Source organism: Lithobates pipiens, unplaced genomic scaffold (genome assembly GCF_037356315.1).
Source record: "Lithobates pipiens isolate NorthernLeopardFrog02 unplaced genomic scaffold, aLitPip1_a1.2 Scaffold_13, whole genome shotgun sequence".
Classification (NCBI taxonomy): Eukaryota; Metazoa; Chordata; class Amphibia; order Anura; family Ranidae; genus Lithobates; species Lithobates pipiens.
Window position 1 is genome coordinate 246,741,062 of NW_027507718.1, and position 22,359 is coordinate 246,763,420.

At 42.8% G+C, this 22,359-nt stretch overlaps 1 protein-coding gene across 1 annotated transcript in view; it reads left to right on the plus strand.

The window, feature by feature from the left end:
• GRSF1 (G-rich RNA sequence binding factor 1) overlaps positions 1-21,856 on the plus strand; it is an 87,703-nt gene extending 65,847 nt beyond the window's left edge. The window contains exons 8-10 of the mRNA XM_077476463.1: positions 5,330-5,468; positions 7,371-7,456; positions 21,321-21,856. Of these exons, the coding sequence (XP_077332589.1) occupies positions 5,330-5,468; positions 7,371-7,420 (189 nt within the window). The 3' untranslated portion in view covers positions 7,421-7,456; positions 21,321-21,856. The remainder of the gene's footprint in view (positions 1-5,329; positions 5,469-7,370; positions 7,457-21,320) is intronic.
• Positions 21,857-22,359: the final 503 nt, after the last annotated feature.

Genomic DNA, 22,359 nt, shown 5'->3' on the forward strand with positions numbered 1-22,359 from the left:
AGATGGTAGATCCTGTGATCTGCTATCAACAGCCGGCTGGGTGACGGGCTGGATACTCTTATCCTAGTCTCCCCAGTCCGGCCATCGAGCGTGTGCAGGCCGCAGCTACGCGCTAGGCAGGCCATGACGAAACCCCAGCTCAAGAGGCGGTCGGTGAGCTTTTATGCTCCGGGGCATACATATGACCGGGCTACTGATGTCTGCCTCACAGTATGCAGGGCCAGCACCCATCCTGTACTGATCAGTGAGTGGGTCTGTGATCGAATGTCTCCCAGCTCTTCAGGACTGGTAAGTACAGCTCTCCCTGCCTCGGCGGGGCTGAGCAGCTGGGCATTCCCTGGGAGGTCGATTCTGGGGTCCCTCACCTCCCTCCAGGGGATGCTGCTGTGTGTGTGTGTGTGTCTATGCAGGGGCTCTGGGGGGGTGGCGCTGGCTACCTGGGTCCTGTTCGTCATGCCCCTGGACGGTGTCTGTGAGGCTATGCTGGTGTCCTGCGCAGCGTTGTGCTCACCGCCATTGTTTTCTCCCTGTACCTCATGGAGCTGCTTTTGGCGGCCATTTTATGTTTGGGCAAGAGCAGCATGCTCTCCTGGGCTTCAGCTGCCATTTTCCTGGTGATTGTTCCTAGCCGTTCTATTGAAGCCTGAACGCGTTTTTTTTTTTTTTTTTTTTTGTGTTTTCTAGCGGCAGCATGTGCTCTCAGCCATTTTCCCTGTGTTTTATGTCCTTGTGCTGGATGCTGGGCAGCCATTTTTTTTTTTTTTGAAGCCTGAGCACACTTCAGAGCAGTTTTAGCGCCATTTGCAGCTGCTTCCACTGACAGCACTGTTTCCTCTGCACCTGGGAGCCAACACAGATTACAGGCACTACTTGCTGGATAGCGCAGAACTCTTCCCCCAAAATCCAGGAAAACTGGTGTTTCTTCCCCCGAAATCCAGGCAATTGCAACCGGGTCACCTGCGGATTGCACAGTGCCCATGGATACCCTGACGGCGGTCCTCAATTAGTTCGTTGCCAAGATGGATGGATGGTGGCATGTGGGCAAAGGGGTGCAAAAAAGCGACCCCTGCACAAAGTAAAGCGGCGACCTGGCCGTCTGTCCACGCGCTTATCAAGTTCTACAAGGTAGACGTCAGTGCATCGGCTGATGCCTGTTTTGGCCGCAAAATTTTGCAGGCGGCCGTATAGTTGCAATTGAATATGCAATATGGCTAATAGGGTAGTTATTCCTGCGCTGCCACTATTATGCGATAGATCGAGGAACTGCTGCGTTCACCAAGATGGATCAAACCAAATCCACTTAGTTATAACGTGAGGGTAGGTTGGTGTCGCTCTGTTCTGGTTTAAGGTATTACACGGGAGGGGATAGTTCCCTATATTTCTCACTCAACAAATATAAGTGGGAGAGGTATTTCTCACTCAAAGATATGGCGGAGGGGTATTATCCCTTAACACAATATGAAACTCTTCCCCTCTAGCTAGAAGTGCATATAATACAGTTATATTTATATAAATTATCAGACACTGAAATAAACCCAGGCTATTCAAAAAATTAAAAAAAAAAAAAAATATATATATATATATATATATATATATTTTTTTTTTTTTTTTTTTTTTTTAATTAGTAAAGGCACTATAGGGGTGCCTGCACCTAGACCCCACACAAGAAATATAATACTTGTTTGACCAGAAAGGTAAGTTCAGTGTAATCGTGGTACACCAATACGAACAATATAGCCAGAAGAATTATCAGAAAAGTAAACGCACTGCAGAGCCAGCTATGGTCAGCTGACTAAACATGCACCAGAATGGAAATATAAGCTTAGCTCCGTCACCTTCAGAAGACCCAGCAAGCAAAAAAGTGCTATGTGCTAATAAAACCAGGGTAAATAAATAACAACTACATGTCTCTTGGTGCAGTGTATAAAACTTAATTTAAAATAAAAGTGAAATCAGGTGACCAAAATAGATTAATAAATGTGGTTATCATAAGATAGAATAAACATGATGTGAGAACAAAATGATAACATTATAAAAATCTGTTTCTAAACGAAAAATAAATATCCTACAGAGCCTCTAAATCAGGTATATAAGGTTTAACTCGTTGAGAAGTGCTAAGTGCAATAAATTAATAAACGTGAATTTTATAAGGTAGACCAAAACATAGTGTGGAAAAAAAAAAGATAAAAGTAAATACCCTACAGAGCCACTAGATAAGTATGTTAAGCTTTTTTTTTAAAAAAACACACAATTCCAAAAGTGCTAAGTGCAAAAAAGATTAGGTACCGATACGCTAACGAGACTCTAGAGCAACATATGTGAAAGCAAAAGTGCATAAGTATCAAAATAATAAACACACTACAGAGCCAAGTTCATATGTGCCGTGAGCTGCATGGGGATCGCCAAGCTGCTGAATCTACTTTAGCAAATTAGTCCAACACACAGGTGATGGGAGGGAACAGTGAGGGCACTTCAACTGTGTGTGTGTGTGTGTGTGTGTGTGTGTGTATATGTGTATATATATATATATATATATATAGTTCCTCAAGGTGCTCGTATTTTTGTTGTAACTGTGCAATCTAATTGGAGAAACACCGCTTCCCAGTGGATTATTTTTTTCGTGACCATACACTCAGGTGGGCAGTGGCCCCTTACATTATGGTAAGGCAAAAAACTCGTCAAGCTGGAGGTCTCTTTAAGGTTCTTCCCACCAGGTTAAAACTTCTCCTTTCCAATGTGATGCAGCAGCAGAGGCGTCCTTCCCGTCCCCGGGACCTTAAACCTCTGTAATACCTTAAACCAGAACAGCGCGACACCAACCTACCCTCACGTGAATATGCAATATATTTTATTTTATTCGGGACTTTTTGATAAAAAAGCAGTACCGTTAAGCTAATGCGCTGTTGCATTACATTCCGCAGTTTTTGGTGCAGTTGTGGGTAGTCACTCCTGGTACCCTGGTTTTGTGGTGGCTTTTTCCACGCACTGTTTTTTGTTTGTAAAGTTTCACGAGTTCCCACTTGCCATGGTGGATGAAGTTTCTATGCTGTTTTCCCACCCCTTGTTTGGCACTGATTGGGGACGTCCCAATGGCTAAGAGAGGAGCTGTTGGTCGGTGAACATAAGAGAAAATAGGATTTTTTGTACTCACCACCGTAAAATCCTTTTCTCTGTAATTCACCGACCGACACAGCACCCGCCCCTCCTTTTTCTCTTTACATTATACTGCTTGTTGACATACTGATGACTGCATGGCAGGCTGGAGGATTGTTGCCCAAGGGACCACCCCCTGGGCGGAACTAAAGAGTTCTGAGTGTTGTATAACTAATGCCTAGTATTCTCCTAGTGGTGGGCATGACAACCCAATGGCTAAGAGAGGAGCTGTGTCGGTCAGTGAATTACAGGGAAACGGATTTTATGGGAGTACAAAAAAATCCTATTTTTTCAGCTGTAAAAACGCTCTATCTTTGATAAACACTCAAACTTTGCTCACTAGCGTTTTAACATTTTTGATCCATTGAAAAAAAAAATTTCTTCAAAAGAAAAAAAAAAATACTAAAGCGGAAAACGCTATTGCAAAAAGTTGTAAAACTCACTGCAAAGCTACTGGCTTTTTTATCACGTTGTTTTAACGTCCAGTGTGCATGAGGCATTAATGTGACCTATAAACTACAACTCAATTGAAAAACCGATATCTTTACTAAAATAATGTGTTTGTATAAGTGTGCACCCCCCTCTTATAACTGGTCTTTTAGCGGTGTTCAGAATTTAGCAGTCACATTCAAACTCATGTTAAATAGGACTCCGTACACAGCTGCCATGATTTAAAGTGCCTCTGATTAACCCCAAATAAAGTTCAGCTGTTCTAGTAGGTCTTTCCTGACATTTTCTTAGTTGCATCCTATAATAAGTGCCATGGTCCACAGTGAGATTCCAAAGCACTGGATGGATCTCATTGTTAAAAGGTATCAGTCAGGAGAAAAGTAGAAAATAATTTCTAAGGGATTAGATATACCACGGAACACAGTGAAGACAGTCATCATCAAGTGGAGAAAATTTGTCACAACAGTGACATAACCAAGAACTGGACGTCCCTCCAAAATTGATGAAAAGACGAGGAAAACTGGTCAGGGAGGCTGCCAAGAGGCCTACAGCAACATTAAAGAAGCTGCAGGAATATCTGGCAAGTACAGGCTGTGTGGTACATGTGACAACAATCTCTCATATTCTTCGTGTCTGGGCTATGGGGTAGAGTGGCAAGATGGAAGCCTTTTTCTATGAAGAAAAAGATCCAAGCCCAGACAAATTTTTGCAAAACCATATCTAAAGTCTCCCAAAAGCATGTGGGAAAATGTGTTCTGGTCTGATGAAACCAAGGTTGAACTTTTTGTCCAGAATTTCAAGATATGTTTGGCACAAAAACAGCACTGCACATCAACAAAAGAACACTATACCCACAGTGAAGCATGGTGGTGGCAGCATCATACTTTGGGGGCTGTTTTTCTACAGCTGGAATAGGGGACTTTTAGTCAAGGTAGAGTGAATTTGAGGCATTCCAAATACCAGTCAATATTGGCACAAAACCTTCACGCTTCTGCTAGAAAGCTTAACAAGAAGAGGAACTTCATCTTTCAGCATGGCGACCCAAAAGAATGGCTTCACCAGAAGATGATTAAAGTTTTGGAATGGCTCAGCCAGAGCCCAGACCTGAATCAGATAAAAAAATCTATGGAGTGATCTGAAAAGGGCTGTGCACAGGAGATGCCCTCGCAATCTGACAGATTTGGAGCGTTTTTGCAGAGAAGAGTGGGCAAATATTGAAAGGTCAAGATGTCATGCTGATAGACTCAGACTCATACCCAAAAAGACTCTGTGCTGTAATAAAATCAAAAGGTCCTTCAACAAAGTATTAGTTTAAGGGTGTGCACACTTATACAACCATATTTTATTTTTTAATTTTTTCTTCCCTCCACCTAAAAGATTTCAGTTTGTTGTTGAACTCAGTTGTACAGTTTATAGGTCACAATAAAGGGGGAAAAAGTTCTGAAATTATTTCTTTGTCTTTAAAAAAAAATAAAAAAACACATCTCAGAAACCTGAACTTTTAACAGGGGTGTGTAGACTTTTTTTTATATCCACTGTAGCTGTAGTTTGGCTGACTAGATAAACATGATCTAAATCGTTTAGAAGGTAAAATGGCTTTACATTATTTTAGCCATATATTTACTTTTCGTTCTGGCATACGTAGACCTTGCAATTTTTTTTTTTTTTTCCAGCTGTTTCTGGTATATCTCTGTACAGTATACAAATTGCATTTTTCTCTTTTTAGTTTTTCCATCCTGTCATGCCTCTGAAGATTAACATTGAGTTCAGTGCGGATGCTGGTGGTACTTCTGGTGAAGCTGTTGTTAGATTTCTGACTCATGAAGATGCCATAGCTGCAATGGCCAAAAACAGATGTCATATGCGTAAGTTGATCTGAAATCTTGAAAAATTATTTCTACGCTGCTTATTGAATGGTTATAGCATTGTTGCAGGTTATATCTTTTCATATCAACCAATTTTATTTAGACCATTAATATATTTTTGATATACTGTACATGCACTTTTTATTCTGTTATTTGTTTAGGTTTAGTAGAGAGTATATATGTCCTACCTTACAGTGATAACATTTTTCCATGCCCTTATTTCTTTGATCTGATAATGGTATCTGTGGTCATAATAGAAAGGTTGGGATCTGTGAATACACATTTTTATCAGTCATTACAGCTGATGGACTATGATAATTTTACAGACCAGTTATACTAAAGTAGATTTGTTGTGAAACACTGTGCTGGCCTGCTTCTGAAAATGCTAGTTTCCTGGCTGTGTCTAGCTTTAATATTTCTGAGCCACTGATCAAGAATGATCATGCAATAAATCTCTCCTTGTTGTTTTGGGTCAGTAACTCGAAGTATTGAAGCCACAAAATGGCTTGAGCACAACAACCAGCATTTTCAGAGGGAACGGTTGGCTATAGCAACTAAATGTCTCTCATTTAAAGAGCAACAATCGCATGTATTTGTAAGGTTAGTTGTGCATAACTCACATGTACTGTGTAGGGTAAAGTAGTCACTGTTTGCAATGTATACTTAGTACATTCTCTGACATAACATACATTCTTTTTGTAACAGTAGTAAACTAATTTAAAAGCTTTTAATAAATGCAAAAGCCTAACCTCTTTGTTTAAAAAAAATAAAATAAAAAATGCACTACTTAGACTGGTTGACATCACACTGTAGCAGCTTACAACATACACGCTGTGCTAATACCAATAATGAATGTGTTAACACTTGGTTGCAAGTTTCATTCATTTGACTTGAATGCAAGTAAATGCAATGTAGTATACAGGATTTTTTTCACATTACACTGAACACAAAGCATTACAGGTTCTATTGAAAACTTATTATTTCTAGTGTAAACAAGCCCATGGAGGATCAGCGTTTTCGGTGATGCTAAAAATCATCAAATCAACTGATGACTAGAACGCTGCTGAAACCTAAATGCAGGATAGTCAATACTTCTCAGAAGTGGTTTTTTTTTTATTTATTTTTTTTTATTTTTTTCTCTATGAATGGCTTCAGAAGGTGTATGTTTAAGTGCGGTCTGCAAATTATTTGGCTACCTTTTTGTGGGACTTGTGTTCAGGCAGGTCGACTAAGTGACTGGCTGTTTGAGCCTGCCAGTTGCAAAGGAGCAAAAGCACAAACGTATATAGACGTGTTGACAGGCTTTTGTTTGCTTTAGGTAGGTTTTGCATTCCCATACAGAATTTGCAAAATCTGCGTGAAGTAACTCAGGAGGTCAACTGCTCTCGTCAGTGTATTTTGAATGCTCTGAGGTGATTCAAACTGATGTCAAATGACATTGATGCAAGCTCTTAGGCCGGTCATACGCAGCTTGAATGGGCTGAGCATCGAATTGCTAATGGGCAGCCTGAATGTACCAAGTAAATCGATCGACTTGGCCACAACCACCCTGCCAGATTTGCTTCTAATTATCACAAGCAGCTGCTATAGCCTCTAGCTATAATCACTGACTTTTCCAGGCAGGGAGAAGACAATGGCTGATTTCACTGTCAGCACTGTCTGTGTTGATGGGGGAATCGTCCAAATTTCTTTCCTGCAACCCGTGGTTGCAAGAAAGTAATTTGCACCATTTATGGCCAGCCTTAGAAAGCTTTGCTTAGTAAATTGGGCTTGGTGTAGCAGGAGGGTTTAGGTCCACTTTTAATACTTTTTACCAAGTGTAGTACATAGTTATAACAAAGCATAGTAATATTCAATACATGTTTTCTTTAGCTGTAATGTATTTTTTTTTTCTCTTTCTAGAACAAGGATATTTAGAACTTTTTCTGAATTCGTCACCAGATGCTAAATGAAGTCCATGTTCTTAGTGATGGTATTGGCACATAAAGGCAAGTTTCACTTAAGACAACTGTCTCACAATTTATTTTTTCTTACATTCATTCAAAGACAAAGCTTCTGATAGAAGACCAATCAGAAACAGTAGGTAAAATAACGGGCAACTAGGGAGACACCTTCCCTGGGTGGTGGGTTTTGTTTTTTTGTTTCATTTTTTTGAGGTCCCCAGAGTCGCCTTCAATAGACTTTCTTTCATAAAGACTGGTAGACCGTTCAGATTTTTTTTTTCTTGTAGTCTCCCAAGGCTAGCTATTTGCGTGTCTATCTCTATTTTCCGATTTAAGATTCACAGATACCATCTTTTCACATGGACAGTGGGTAGCCTTTTGTGCTTCTATGCACTGAAACACACATGACCAGTAGCGTTGGTTTGCCTGTCACTGTTCCTTCGGAAAGGCCCAATGCGTGCTGGGTGTTTAACCCCAGTGCATGGGGCTTTGGCATTCAGCTGCAGCTTAAGGGCACAGGTGTCCTATCCAGCCCTACTGTGGACAGCCTGTAAAACTGTGAATCTGACTGCAGCTGGATTAGGCACAGAGCATTTTGAAAGTTTAGGACTGTCTGTTGGCGCATCCTGCCCTAAACATACGTACAGCTAGATGCACTGTCTACCTGCAGCTGGGCCTCCCATTGAAGGAGGGGGAGTGATCAGACCTAAAGTGTTGAATTGCCTTGGTGACTTCAGCAATACATACTGAGTCCCTTAGTAAATTGTCATTGAGATGCCAAAATGCCCCTCTGAGATTGTGGGGGACGGGCAAAGGATAGATATATAGGGGAGTGGTCGGACCATAGAGCATGTCCCATGGAGGTTTGTAATGGGGTGTCTAGGAGGGATTGTGAGATTTAGTAATCTAGTCTACTGTAGGAGTTGTGGGCTATGGAGAAATAACTGTAGTCTTTCTGTGGGGTGGTGTATACGCCATACGTCTACTAAGTGGTGGGAATGCAGGAGGGATTTGATATGGGAGAGCGAGGTTGTGGATATGGATGATTTACCCGAAGATGTGTCGGCAGACTGGAACAGAGCAACACTGAAATCTCCTCCAGCGATGACACGGGAACCTCCGAAGGTGGATAGTCTGGTGAGGGCGGTAGATGGGAAGCAAGCCTGGTCCGCATTGGGAGCATAGATATTAGCCACTGTGAAGAGAAAATTGAGTTTGAATTTGAGACATATAAAAAGGCCATAATCGTCAATACAGGAATCCAGTACATCAGGCTGAAAGGATCTATGGAATGCAATGGAGACACCTTTTGGATTTGGCTAGGGGTTTAGTGCTGTGAAACCAGGTTGTGTAATGGCGGTTACATATTGTGGGTGTTAAGCCAGTGCTGAAATGCATCTCCTGCAATAGCAGGATGTTAGCTCGTTGCTTGTGGAAGTGGTACAGAATCTTGCCGCACTTTTCCAGGTTGTTAATGCCCCTGCAGTTGTATGATGCTAAGTTAAGAGGTGGTGTGACTGCCATAATGTGGAGGGGGGGGTTAAGGGTGGTAAAAAAAAAGGGGGTAATGTCTTTCGGGAGCCAGTCTCAACCAGCAGAGGGGGGATTGGGGGGGAAGGGAAGGAAATCATTAGAGAGATAGTTGGAGGAAAGGGGAATGTGGAAGTATAGATAGAAGAGAGTCCAGGCTCCAGTGTCAACAGAGCAGCAATATAATATGTCTTTGTATAGTCAAACACAGGAGGCTGGGACCCTGACTTTAGAGGCTAGACCGAGTTACATGAATAGGCCACTAGGTGGCACCAATTGGTCAGAAGTATATAAATACAGTATACATAAAAATGCATAGTGGAGAGTTAATTGAAACCAAGAACTGTGCTAGGAAAATGCACAGAGTATGCCTGGGGGGGTTACTGGGAGGCATGGAGGGGCCCCCGGTATCCTGCTCTCCACAAGGCAGGATATAGGTAGGAACAAAATAACCTGTCATGGGGGGGAGGTTATGAACAATAAAATTATAGTACAATGTGGAAAAAAATATTCAATAATGATGGGGTTTGCAGGGGAATGAATATCAGGACATAAAAAAAGGGGGTGGGGAGAGGTTTCAGGGAACAGGACTGCTGAACAGAGGCAAGTTCACTTCATAGTATTGTGAGTTAGTCATTCCAGTCCTGAACTGTAAAACCTGGCATCTTCTATGGGAAAGTCCAAACGTGGGTATGTGGCAAAGTCCTTCTGTATAAAAATAACCTCTAACAGTAGCAACCTTATGGAAGGTATTCAATAAAGAGAACAGCAGCAGTTAAGTCATGTGAGGGTTAAACTCAGAGAATCCTGAGCCGACGCAGGAGGTAGTCCTGCACGAAAAAAGAGAATGAACAACCAGCTGGCCTAATGAACATCAATCATTGGGATCTTTGTGTGAAAAGGATCCGGGTCACTGTTTGCAGCTTTATGCCACTGAGGAAGGAATGGCAGTCCTGGGGTGGTGGGTGTGAAAGACCAATCCGGGATAGAGACATGAGTCAAGTCCAGTTTGCTGAAAAAACATGGGGAGGTCTCCGAGTGCGGAAGATGGCAGTCTTGCTGTTGTGGTGAACCTGCAGCTGGAAGGGAAAACGCCACTGGTACTTTAACTGGCGAGATTGCAATAGTTGTGTGAGGGGTTTCAGAGCTTTCCGCATGGTTAAAGTTTGGCGTGAGAGGTCAGGTAGAAGTATCATGGGGGTAGTGTTGAAGAGAATAGTCCTGAGTGCTGGCAGCACGCATGATGGATTCTTTGATGTTATAGAAGTGCACTCTGCACAGGATATTGCGTACAAATGAGGGGTCAGGTTTCCTGGGGAGAGGTCCTGTGGACCCGGTCAAGTTCAAGGGGGTTATCTTTAGTTTCCACCATCTCACTTTCTGAGATCAAATGTTCCCAAGGATCCAGGGAAAAGACTATCCCTGTTTCAAGCATTAGACCGATTATTGACTCAAGGGGTAATCATACAGATCCCCACATAAGAACAAGGTTTAGGTTTCTATTCAAACCTGTTTACGGTACCAAAACCGAATGGAGATGTCAGGCCCATTCTGGATCTAAAAAGTCTAAATTGGTTCCTAAAAATGCGCTAATTTCTAATGGAGTCGATCAGGTCAGTGGTCTCCATCCTACAGGGTGGAGAACTTCTGACATCCATCAAAATTAGTGATGCATACCTGCATGTTCCTATATTTCCTTCTCACCAAAGGTTTCTGCGATTCTATGTGGAACAGCTGCACTTTCAGTTCACGACCTTACCCTTCGGGCTAGCCACAGCACCATGGGTATAAACAAAAATACTGGCCCCACCTCTAGCCAGGTTGAGAGCACAGGGCATAACAGTGATGGCGTACCTAGACGATATATTGCTAATAGACCAGTCAGTGACTCGTTTAAAGCAAAGCGTACGCATTACAACCAGTTGAATAGAAAGTCTCAGTTGGATCCTCAACCTAGAGAAGTCTTCCTTTAAAACCAGTAAAAAGGCTGGATTACTTAGGCATGATCATAGATACAGCCCAGAAATGGGTGTTCTTGCCTCCAGCAAAGATCAGCTCCATACAAGAGCTGGTGCGGCTGGTCAGGTCAAAAGCAAATCCTTCAATTCACCTTTGCTTAAGGTTGTTAGGAAAGATGGTGGCTTCATTTCGAAGCAGTCCCCTATGCTCAGTTCCATTCAAGACTGTTGCAAAACAGAATCCTCTCTGCTTGGAACAAGAAGCTTTGGCCTTGCCAATGCGGCTGTCCCCAAGAGTGTCTCAAAGCCTCAGTTGGTTACAAAGCCAGAATTTGCTCAAGGGGAAATCCTTCAGACCAATAACCTGGAAAGTAGTAATTACAGATGCCAGCCTCTCAGGCTGAGGAGCGGTACTAGAGGAAACGACTGTCCAGAGACAGTGGTCAAAACTCGAAAGAGCCCTGCCCATCAACATTCTAGAGATTCAGGCAGTTTATCTGGCTCTGAAAACCTGTACCTCCAGGTTAAAGAATTGTCCAGTCTGGATTCAATCCAATACCACGGCTGTGGCCTATATCAATCACCAAGGGGGCACCAAGAGTCTCTCAGTTCAGAGAGAGCTTAACCATATCCTAACTTGGGCAGAAAGGAATGTCCCATCCCTACCGTCAGTTTTCATTCCAGGAGTAGAAAATTGACAGGCGGACTATCTCTAGGTCACCAGCAGTTATTCCCAGGGGAATGGTCTCTTCACCCCGAAGTGTTTCAGGCTGTTTGCCAAAGATGGGGGGACTCCGGACATGAATCTGGACGCTAGAAGATCTAACATGAAGTTAGTCAACTTTGTGTCCAGAACAAGGGATCCACTCGCTTACTGAAAACAGATGCGCTGTTAACTCCGTGGGATCAGTTTTCACTGATCTACGTTTTTCCCCTTATTCAGTTGCTGCCTCGATTTCTTTGCAGGATCAAGCTGGAAAGAAAGCCGGTAATTCTGGTAACACCAGCATGGCCCACAAGGTCATGGTACGCAGAGATCGTAAATATATCAGTGGAGGGTCCTTGGCCTCTCCCACTAAGGCCAGACCTGCTATCTCGGGAGCCGATATTCCATCCTACTTTACGAATGCTAAATTAAACGGCTTGGCTATTGAAACCCACATTCTGAAGAAGCGTGGGCTTTCCAGGTCTGTTATCTCAACTCTAATCAATGCAAGGAAACCAGTTTCCAGAGCTGTATATTATAGAGTTTGGAAAGCTTACATTTATACATATATATATTATAGGCAGAATCCTTGCCTTTCTACAATTGGGCGTAGAGATGAAGTTGGCCCTAAGTACTATTAAAGGCCAAGTCTCAGCCTTATGAGTTTTATTTCAAAGACTGCTTTCTACGCATTCTTTAGTCCGGGGTTTTATGCAAGGGGCGATGCGTATTAATGCGCCAGTTAAATCACCTTTAACCCCTTGGGACTTGAATTTAGTTTTGTCAGTGTTACAAAAACCGCCATTTGAACCATTACAGCATGTTCCCTTAGTCCTTCTGACTAGGAAGCAGATATTTTTGGTTGCTATATCGTCAGCAAGGAGGGTTTCAGAATTGGCTGCTCTTTCTTGTAAAGAGCCATATTTGATTATTCTTGAGGACAGAATGGTGTTATGCCATCGTCCAGGCTTTTCGCCAAAAGTGGTTTCAGGCTTTCATCTGAATGAAGAAATTGTCCTGCCATCATTTTTCCCAAAACCCTGTTCCGGGGAAGAAAATTCACTACACTGTCTTGATGTAGTGAAAGCAGTGAAAATCAATTTAAGGAAAACTGCTCAGATTCGTAAGACTGATGTCTTATTTATTCTGCCAGAGGGCCTTTAAAAAGGACAGGCAGCGTTGAAATCTACTGTTGCTAAGTGGATTTGGCAAGTTAAAATTCAAACTTATGATTTAAGGGGTAAGATTCCCCCTATTCAAGTTGAGGCGCACTTTACCAGAGTGGTTAGTGCTTCTTGGGCAGTGCGTCACCAGGCCTCCTTTGCTCAGATCTGCAAGGCTGCAACTTGGTCTTCGGTCCATACATTCACAAAATTTCACCAAGAGAATGTAAGGATTGAGTATATCGCCTTCAGGTGCAGTGTGCTGCAGGCAGCAGTATAAGTCCTCAAGATCTGGGGGTGCCCTACTGGTTGTGTCTCCTTCCCCTCAAGTAGCATTGCTATGGGATGTCCCACTAAGTAAATACTTAATGCTCTGTGTCCTATGATGTACGATAAAGAAAATAGGATTTTTATAACGGCTTACCTGTAAAATCCTTTTCTTGGAGTACATCATAGGACACAGGTCCTGCCAATCTTCTTTTATGGGGTTTAAGTATATTGCTTGGCTACAAAAACTGATAAAACAAGAAAACCCCCTAAATGGGACTCTGACAGACCAACGCATTAAATAGGACTAATAAAATGTTTTTATTCAAAAAGTAAAGACTACGCAGACTAAAAACAGATGGCTTGCATCTGGACAATGTGCAATACAAAGCAATAATAGAACATCACAAGAACACTCTCATTAGGGTAGAAAACCCCAATACCCGATGCGTTTCCAGTTCTGCTTGAAAACTTTCATCAGGGGTAGAGAGTAGAATGAGATGAAATGTAATTTAAAGCTCATGATAGAGCCATTCCTCAATAGATGTAGCCTGGACTGCATCTGATCAAGGCGTGACGCTTAATAGGACCTCCTTTCTGGTGTTTCCAAGAAACAGGGGACCTCCTGGGCGCCACATTTGAGACTCAGATCTACGTTGGCTTTAGCTTATACTTCCACCCCTCACATCTTAATAAGGATTGGATTCTTAACCTGTAATTTACACAGGCCTGTATACTCTGCAGAGTGGTGAATTACTTCCTGGGCATGGGTCACTAGGGACCTTGTTTTGGCTTCCAGCTGCATCTTATGATATCCTATTGAGGAATGGCTCTATCGTGAGCTTTAATTACACTTCATCTCATTCTACTCTCTACCCCTGATTAGTTTTCAAGCTAAAGTGGAAACGTGTCGGGTATTGTGGTTTTCTACCCTAATGAGAACATAAGTGTTCTTGTGATGTTCTATTGATCGTTTTGTATTGTATTGCACATTGTCCCGATGCTAGCTGTCTGTTTTTAGTCTGTGTAGTCTTGGCTTTTTGTATTTAAAAAAAATTTTTTATTAGTCCTATTTCATGTGTTGGTGGTCTGTCAGAGTGCCATTTAGGGAGGTTTTCTTGTTTTATCCAATCCAGGGATGGGACCACCACACTGTTGTGTCTGACACAATGGGCTTTTGGCTACAAAAACTGAGGTACTTCTGAAAGGAGGAGGGGTTATATAGGCGAGTCAACTTCCTGTATTGGTTGTGCCAGTGTCAACACCTGAAGGTAGCTATAACCCACTAAGTAAATACTTAAGGCTCTGTGTCCTATGATGTGCTCCAAGAAAAGGATTTTACAGGTAAGCTGTTATAAAAATCCTATTTTTGTGGCCTTTTTTTCACCAGATTATCTGGCCATTAACACACCTATATTACAGTGCCCCCTCTCTGGATGAAAGATGGCACAGCAGCATTGTCAGTCTGTGCAGAGGAGAGTAGTGTTAGATGTACTAGCGGATTTAGATAAACTAACAAATTGAAGAACTCCAGCAAACATTTTATGAGCAGTTACAGCAAACTGTTTTATTCCTTTTGTGATATAGGTTTTACATAAATGAAAGATGATCATTGTAAACACTCCTGTTGGCATTAAATGATTTGTCTCAGCTCTGTAACATACATTTGGAGAAGAGCTTGCTATTTTGAAAAAGACATACCAGCCAGATCACCAGGTGACAATAGAAAGAAATTTCAAAATTGATTTTGCCTGGATCAACTGCTTAAACAGACGTTTGAAAGGTCATACATATACTGTTTCAACCAATTGCCATATGAGCCTTCAGATGGCGCAATCCATGTGACCAGAACACAGACTATGCAAAAGAAAGGAAAGGAATCCTACAAAAAAGGTCACCTAGCAGAACACCATGGTTGAATTGGATACATTTATTATAGAAATGCACCATCATAATTCCAAAAGAAATATTATTGAGACCTAAGTGAAAAAACAATCTGCCACACAAATTTTAAAAAGACAACTTTGCCTTAGGACCCAATGCAGCTGCACATCCATCCATCCATACACTCCAGCAATTGCACTAGTTTATCTAGGTGTCCAGGACAGACCATATATAAACTATTTTGTATGGATATTTTCTTAGTCTTGTGACTTCCTTAAGTGCCATTGCATGGTAAATAGAAAGTCCTTGTAATTTCTGAATTTCAGGTTCATCAAAGGTGGGAGAGAGGAAAAGGGTGGAAGTGGTGGAGACAAGTGTGCACGGAGGGTGAGAATCGGGCTGTTCTGATTAATGGCTAGTAAGCCTCATGTGACATTCTATATTGGCATACAGGGAAACTCTCTATTCTCACCACCTCGGCTGTTTTCACTGTCTGATCCACCAGACGGCTCCAATATCCTGTTTCAAGGTGCAGGTGTTATCCAGTTTGCATTTGAGCTTATGACTCTATCCAGGCAAAGCACCACGTCTCCACGCCCAAAAGTGATGTAAAGTTTTCCAAGGATCTCAATACTATCACCATTAGAAGCTCTCTATTGCACATTACAGCTGGATCTAAAAGCTCTCAATCACTTTGTGAAAGTGCAGAGGTTCAGAATGGAATCAGTTTGCTCAGTATTCGCTGCACTCCAACAAGGGGACTCCCTGGTGTCTTTAGACATCCAGGATGCGTACCTGCACATACTCGTATGCCTCCGGCATCAAAAGTTTCTGCGATTGCAGTCGGGGAAGCCCACTACCAGTTTGTGGCTCTCCCTTTTGGTTTGGTATCAGCCCCCCGAGTCGTTACCAAGGTATTGGCTCCTGTGTTGGTGTTGCTACGGCAATGTGGGATCGCGATCGTGGGTTACCTAGACGATCTCCTCCTGAGCTTCTTCCACCTCAGAAGAGGATGTGGTGATCACCATGCAGACCCTGCAAGAATTTGGGTGGCTGTTGAACCTAAAAGTCGGTGATAGTACCGACTCAGTGTTTGAAGTACCTAGGCTTGCTGCTGGACTCCAGGGAAGCGAGAGCGTTTCTCCCTTCAGACAAGCTGCAGACTCTCAGAGCCGTGGTAAAACTGCTGATGAACCGCAAGTCGTCGTCGCTGCGCTTCTGCGTGCGAGTCTTGGGACTCCTTCGAAGCAGTACCATATGCCCAATTCCACACCAGAGTCCTGCAGAAGGAGATCTTGACAAAGTAGGACAGATCTCCGTTGTCACTGGATCCAGGTGAGCCAGTTAGTCGGGATCTGGTGGCTGAGGTCCCCAGTGCTTCAGTCCGGGAAGTCGTTCCTACCTCTGAAATGAACGGTGATCACAGCAGAGTGATGGGTGTTCAGTCGACTCAGGGCCTCTGGTCGATGGAGGAATCCAAGTTACCGATCAATCTGCTCGAACTGAGAGTGATTGGACTATGCCTCTCCACATGGTCAATGAGACTGCAAGGGCGTCCGATCAAGATCCAGTCAGGCAACGCCACTGCTGTGGCATACGTCAATCACCAAGGAGGAATAAGAAGCTCGGCTGCCGCACGGGAGGTCGCTCACATACTTCGGTGGGCAAAGTGACATGTTCTGACCCTGTCGGCTGTTTACATCCCAGGTGTGGAGAACTGGCAAGGGGACTATCGAAGTCATCAGATGCTGGACCCAGAAGAATGGGCGTTTGCATCCGCAGGTGTTCAGGCTACTGTGCCTGTGGTTGGGCACACCAGATGTGGATCTTCTGGCCTCCCGTCTCAATCAGAAGGTGCCGAGATTCGTGTCAAGGACAAGAGATCCATTAGCAGATGCATCAGACGCGCTGGTGGCTCAGTGGGATCAGTACCAGCTAATCGACGCCTTCACTGAAACTGTTACCACGTCTGCTTCGCAGAGTGGAAGCCAAGGGGATCCCAGTAATACTGGTTGCCCCAGATTGGCCTCAGCGTCCTTGGTACGCAGACCTAGTGCGCCTAATGGCAGACTCTCCCTGGTGACTGCCGTTGCGAGAGGACCTTCTGTCTAAAGGTCTGATTCTCCATTCTCCATTCTGCTTTACCATCGCTGGCTTTAAGGGCATGGCTATTGAGAGCCGGGTGTTTAGGAACCGGGGTCTGTCGGACTCGGTGATCCCAACTATGTTGAGAGCACGGACATCTTCTCGGAAGATATATCTTCGTACCTGGAAGGCCTGCATCTCCATATGTGAAGAGAAAAGATGCCATCCGCGCTCCTTTTCTATATCCAGGATGCTGTGGTTTCTTCAGCAAGGGGTGGACCAGAAATTGGCGTTAATGGTGCTTAAAGGACAAATATCAGCTTTGGCTGTCCTTTCAGTGACCCCTGGCATCTCGCTCTATATAGTGAGTACTTTTGCTCAAAGGGTGCGACATTTAATCCCTCTGGCGTCCACCGTTACCCCTGTGGCATCTGAACCTGTTATTATCAGCGCTTCAGAAACTATAAAAATATCAGAGAGTTTCCCCTGTTGACTCTTTCCCAAAAAGTGGTCTTTCTAGTGGTCATTACATCGGCCAGGAGGGTTTCGGAACTGGCGGCCTTGTCCTGCAAGTCGCCCTATCTGGTTATCCACAGGATAAGGTGGTGTTGCGTCCGCAACCGATTTTTCCTGCCAAAGATAGTCTCAGTGTTTTCACATCAATGAGGACATTGCGTTACCATCTCTGTGTCCTAAGCCGACACATCCTAAGGAGGTTGCCCTTCATGCTTTGGACATGGTTCTGGCACTGAAGGTGTATTTGTCTGCCACTGCTCCCTTTCAGAAGTCAGACTCGCTGTTTGTTTCAGTGGCTGGTCTACAGAAAGGCATGGAGGTCTCGTTGGCCACCATTTCCAGGTCAAGTGTGTAAAGCGGCAAACCTGGTCATCTGTCCACACGTTTACAAAGTTTTACAAGGTAGATGTCAGTACATCGGGTGATGCCTGTTTTAGCCGCAAAGTTTTGCAGGCGGTTATATAATTGCATATGCAATTTTTTCCTTTTTTCCTGTTCTTTTGGGTAAAAATGCAGTACCTTTAAGTTAATGCACTGTTGCATTCGTTACCGCAGTTTTTGGTGTGGCTTGAGGGTAGTGCTTCTCCGTTGAGGTTTTTTTTTTTTTGTGGTGGTTTTTCCCACACACTGTTTTTTTTTTTTATTTATTTATTTTTTTGCGGGTAAAGTTTGTACTAGCTCCTACATGCCATGGTGGATGACGTTTTATGCTGTTTTCCCACCCCTTGTTTTGGTACTGCTTGGGGACGTTCCAATGGTCTAAAGAGAAGCTGTGTCATTTGGTGAATATAAGAGAAAATAGGATTTTTTTGTACTCACTGTAAAATCCTTTTCTCTGTAATTCAGACTGAAACAGCACCCGCCCCTCATATTTTTCTTTACGTTATACTTGTTGATGTACTGAGGCTGCAGTAGCATGCTGAGGGGTTGTTACCTAAGGGACCACGCCTTGGGCGGAACTCGAAAGTTCTAGTTTTATTATCACGTTAACATGTAATGCCTAGTCTTCTCCTGAAGGTGGCATAACAACCCAATGGTCTAAAGAGAAGAAGCTGTGTCAGTCAGTGAGTTACAGAGAAAAGGATTTTACGGTGAGTACAAAAAAATCCTATTTTTTCTAAGCTTGCCCTGTATTTGGCTCCCTCAATCTTTCCATAAACTCTGGCCAGCTTCCCTGTCCCTGCTGAAGAAAAGCATCCCTACAACATGATGCTGCCATCGCCATGTTTCACATTGGGGATGGTTGTTTTAGGGTGATGTGCAGCGTTCGTTTTCTGCCTTGCATAGCGTTTTGTTTTTAGGACAAAAAGTACAATTTTGGTCTTATCTGACCAAGATGATCACCTTCTTCCACGTTTGCTGTGTCTCCTGCATGGCTTCTCGCACACTAAAATTGGGACTTATGGCTTCCTTTCAACAATGACTTTCTTCTTGCACTTTTCCGTAAAGGCCAGATTTTTGGAATGCATGACTAATTGTCCTGTGGACAGATTCTCCTACCAGAGCTGTGGATCTCTGCAACTCCTCCAGAGTTACCATGGACCTCTTGGCTGCTTCTCTGATTAATGCTCTCCTTGCCCGGCCTGTCAGTTTAGGTGGACGGTCAGGTCTTGGTAGGGTTGCACCGATACCGCTTTTTTGAGAGTACAAGTACCAATACTTTTTTCAAGTACTCACCGATATACTGATACATTTTTTTTTTCTATGCCATGTGACAGTGGCACTGATGGCTGGCACTGAAATGCAGCACTGATTGCATTGGCAATTGCTGGCATGGTTGAGACAATAACAGTTCAAACTTGGAGATGCCCATCTTGGTACACCCTGCACTCAGCCGCAGAAAGCCTATAGTCAGAAGGCTGCAGCGGACATCTTTTTACACCCAGCCCATATAGTTGGTGAACTATATCGGCTGGGTGTAACAAGATGTCCGCTACTGCTTTGTGACTGCAGGGTGTACTAAGATGGGCGTTGCAGTGTTCAATCTCTGGCGAAGACACAGACGTCACTTTTTGTTAACAAATGTGACGGCCCAGCACACCAATTTTGACGACACATGCACCTGCGACCCACACCCCTGCCGGTGAACGCCTTTCCATTTTTCAGATGATGAATTGAACAGTACTCTGTGGGATGTTCAAAGATTGGGATTTTTTTTTTTTTTTATAACCCAACCCTACTTTAACCACTTAAGCCCTGGACCATTTTCCAGCTAAAGGGCCAAGCCCTTTTTTGCGATTCGGCACTGCGTCGCTTTAACTGACAATTGCGCGGTCGTGCGACGTGGCTCCCAAACAAAATTGGTGTCCTTTTTTTTTTCCCCACAAATAGAGCTTTCTTTTGGTGGTATTTGATCACCTCTGTGGTTTTTTTTTTTTTTTTTTTTTTTTTTTTTGCGCTATAAACAAAAATAGAGCGACAATTTTGAAAAAAATTCAAGATTTTTTATTTTTTGCTATAATAAATGTCCCAAAAAGAAAAAAAATTTCCTCAGTTTAGGCTGATATGTGTTCTTCTACATATTTTGGGTAAAAAAAAAAACACAATTTTTATTGTGGTTGAGACATTATGGCGGACATGTCGGACAATTTTGACACATTTTTGCGACCATTGGCATTAATACAGCAATCACTGCAATTAAAAATGCACTGATTACAGTAAAACTGTCACTGGCAGTGAAGGGGTTAACCACTAGGGGGCAATGTAGGGATTAAGTGTGTGTTTTTTTTTTTTTTAACTGTAGGGGGCGTGGCTTGGTGTCTGACATCACTGATTGTCAGTGACAGCCTCAGTAGGAAGCACGAGGAGAGGTTTGTTTACACTTACCTCTCCTCGTTCTTCAGCTCTGTGACCCGATCGCGGGACACCGGCGGTGATCGGGTCCACGGGGGCCAAGGTCACGGAGCACAGGACTGGGTCGCGAGTGCGCCAGCGCGTTCTCGACCAACGGCTGGGCACTTAAAGGGAACGTACAGGTACATGATTGTGCCCAGCCATGGCATTTTGCCAACGTACATCTGTGTGAGGCGCTCCTTAAGCGATTAAACATCTCTGCAACTTTATCCCTGACCTGTCTGGTGTGTTCCTTGGCCTTCATGATGCCGTTTTGTTCACTAAGGCTCTCTAAAGCCCCGTACACACTATCAGATTGTCTGCTGAGTTTTTCCTTCAGATTTACCAAAACCATGTAGTAGAAGGGCCTGCCTGATTGCATACACATTGAAAAGCCTAAGGTTTGACCTCCATATTATATGGTTTTGGTAAATCTGAAGGAAAAACTCAGCAGACAATCTGATAGTGTGTATGGGGCTTAACAGACCTCTGAAGGATTCACAGAATAGCTGTATTTTATACTAAGATTAAATTACACACAGGTGGACTCTATTTACTAATTGGGTAACTTCTGAAGGCAATTGGTTTCAGTAGATTTTAGGTAGGGGTATCAGAGTAGAGGGGGCTGAATACATATGCACGCCACACTTTTCAAATTTATTTGTAAAAAAAAAATTGAAAACCATTTATCATTTTCCATCCACTTCACAATTATGTGCCACTTTGTGTTGGTCTACCACATAAAATACATTTACGTCTTTGGTTGCAACATGACAAAATGTGGGAAAATTTCAATTCCAGGGTGTGACCTGGGATAAGTAGTGCAAAGTGATCTGTTTTGGTTTATATTGAGAATTTCTGATTGGACTTTTGCTGAACTGCAGACTTGCAGCTATATAGATCACTTCCCTCTTGTGATGTAATTGCATAGAAAGAATATTCATGTTAAGTATTTTTTCCTCTTGCAGAGCAAAGAATGATCCACGTCCCATCTGACTTGATTTTTTATCAGCCTGGAATCCTTCTAAAAGCATACATAGATTGTAACCTGCGGAAAACAATAAAGTGGTACTAGTTCAGCAGGAAATTATTCCATGTACTACAAAATAGTTAATGTTGAAGATGGAAAACACCATTCCTGGCACGTTGGTTGAACTATTGCAAACCAGCCTTTTTGTTGCATCAAAGTGCCTAAGTTCTTGCAGAGAATGTGACTTTCAACTTGAGGCTTCCTGCTGGAATATTGAAAATTCAAACCAGTGAAATGAAGCTGGTGAATGAATAAAATATTAGATTTATACAGTAGTTTATACATTGTGCAATGATCCCATTTTTAGTTGTTAAATGGATGCTGGTAAGAAGCACAGTGGACAGTCAGTTGCTTGCATATTTAATGTGCGATAAATTCTAAATATATTAAAAGCTGTTCCATGATTCTAACGTTTTTTTTGGGGGGGGTTTGCAAAAGGGATCAAAAAGAATAAACTGTTTCTGTTGTCTTGAATTTTGATTTTTTTTCTTTGTCAGTAGTGCTTATGTGAATAATATCTATACTACCTGGGTTAAGTAATATTCAAAATTCTAACTCAGAAATTACTAAGGTAATTGTTTGAGATTTTGCTGCAAAGGATCACCAGGAAATTCATATGCAACTTACATTACAGTTAACCTTTACCAAATACAGGTAACCTTGCTGCTGGTTTGCCAAAGTTTTCTGGAATTTTACTTAAATAAAAAAATAAGAGAGCCTGTGCAGGGCCTGTATTGATAAAAACTAACCAACCCCAAAACTCAAAGCTCCACCCCCTCACCCAGATCCCTATGCACTTACATTGTAAGAGAAAATAATTTCCTAATCGGACTTTACAAGACACAGGAAGAGGAATTCAGGTAAATTGGGTTTGTGAAATACAAAATGACAGAAAATAAGGCGGTGCAGGGCCTTTAGTGAAAAAATCGAGCCAACTCTACAACCAACCCATAGCTCCACCCCCACCCAGCTCCTTA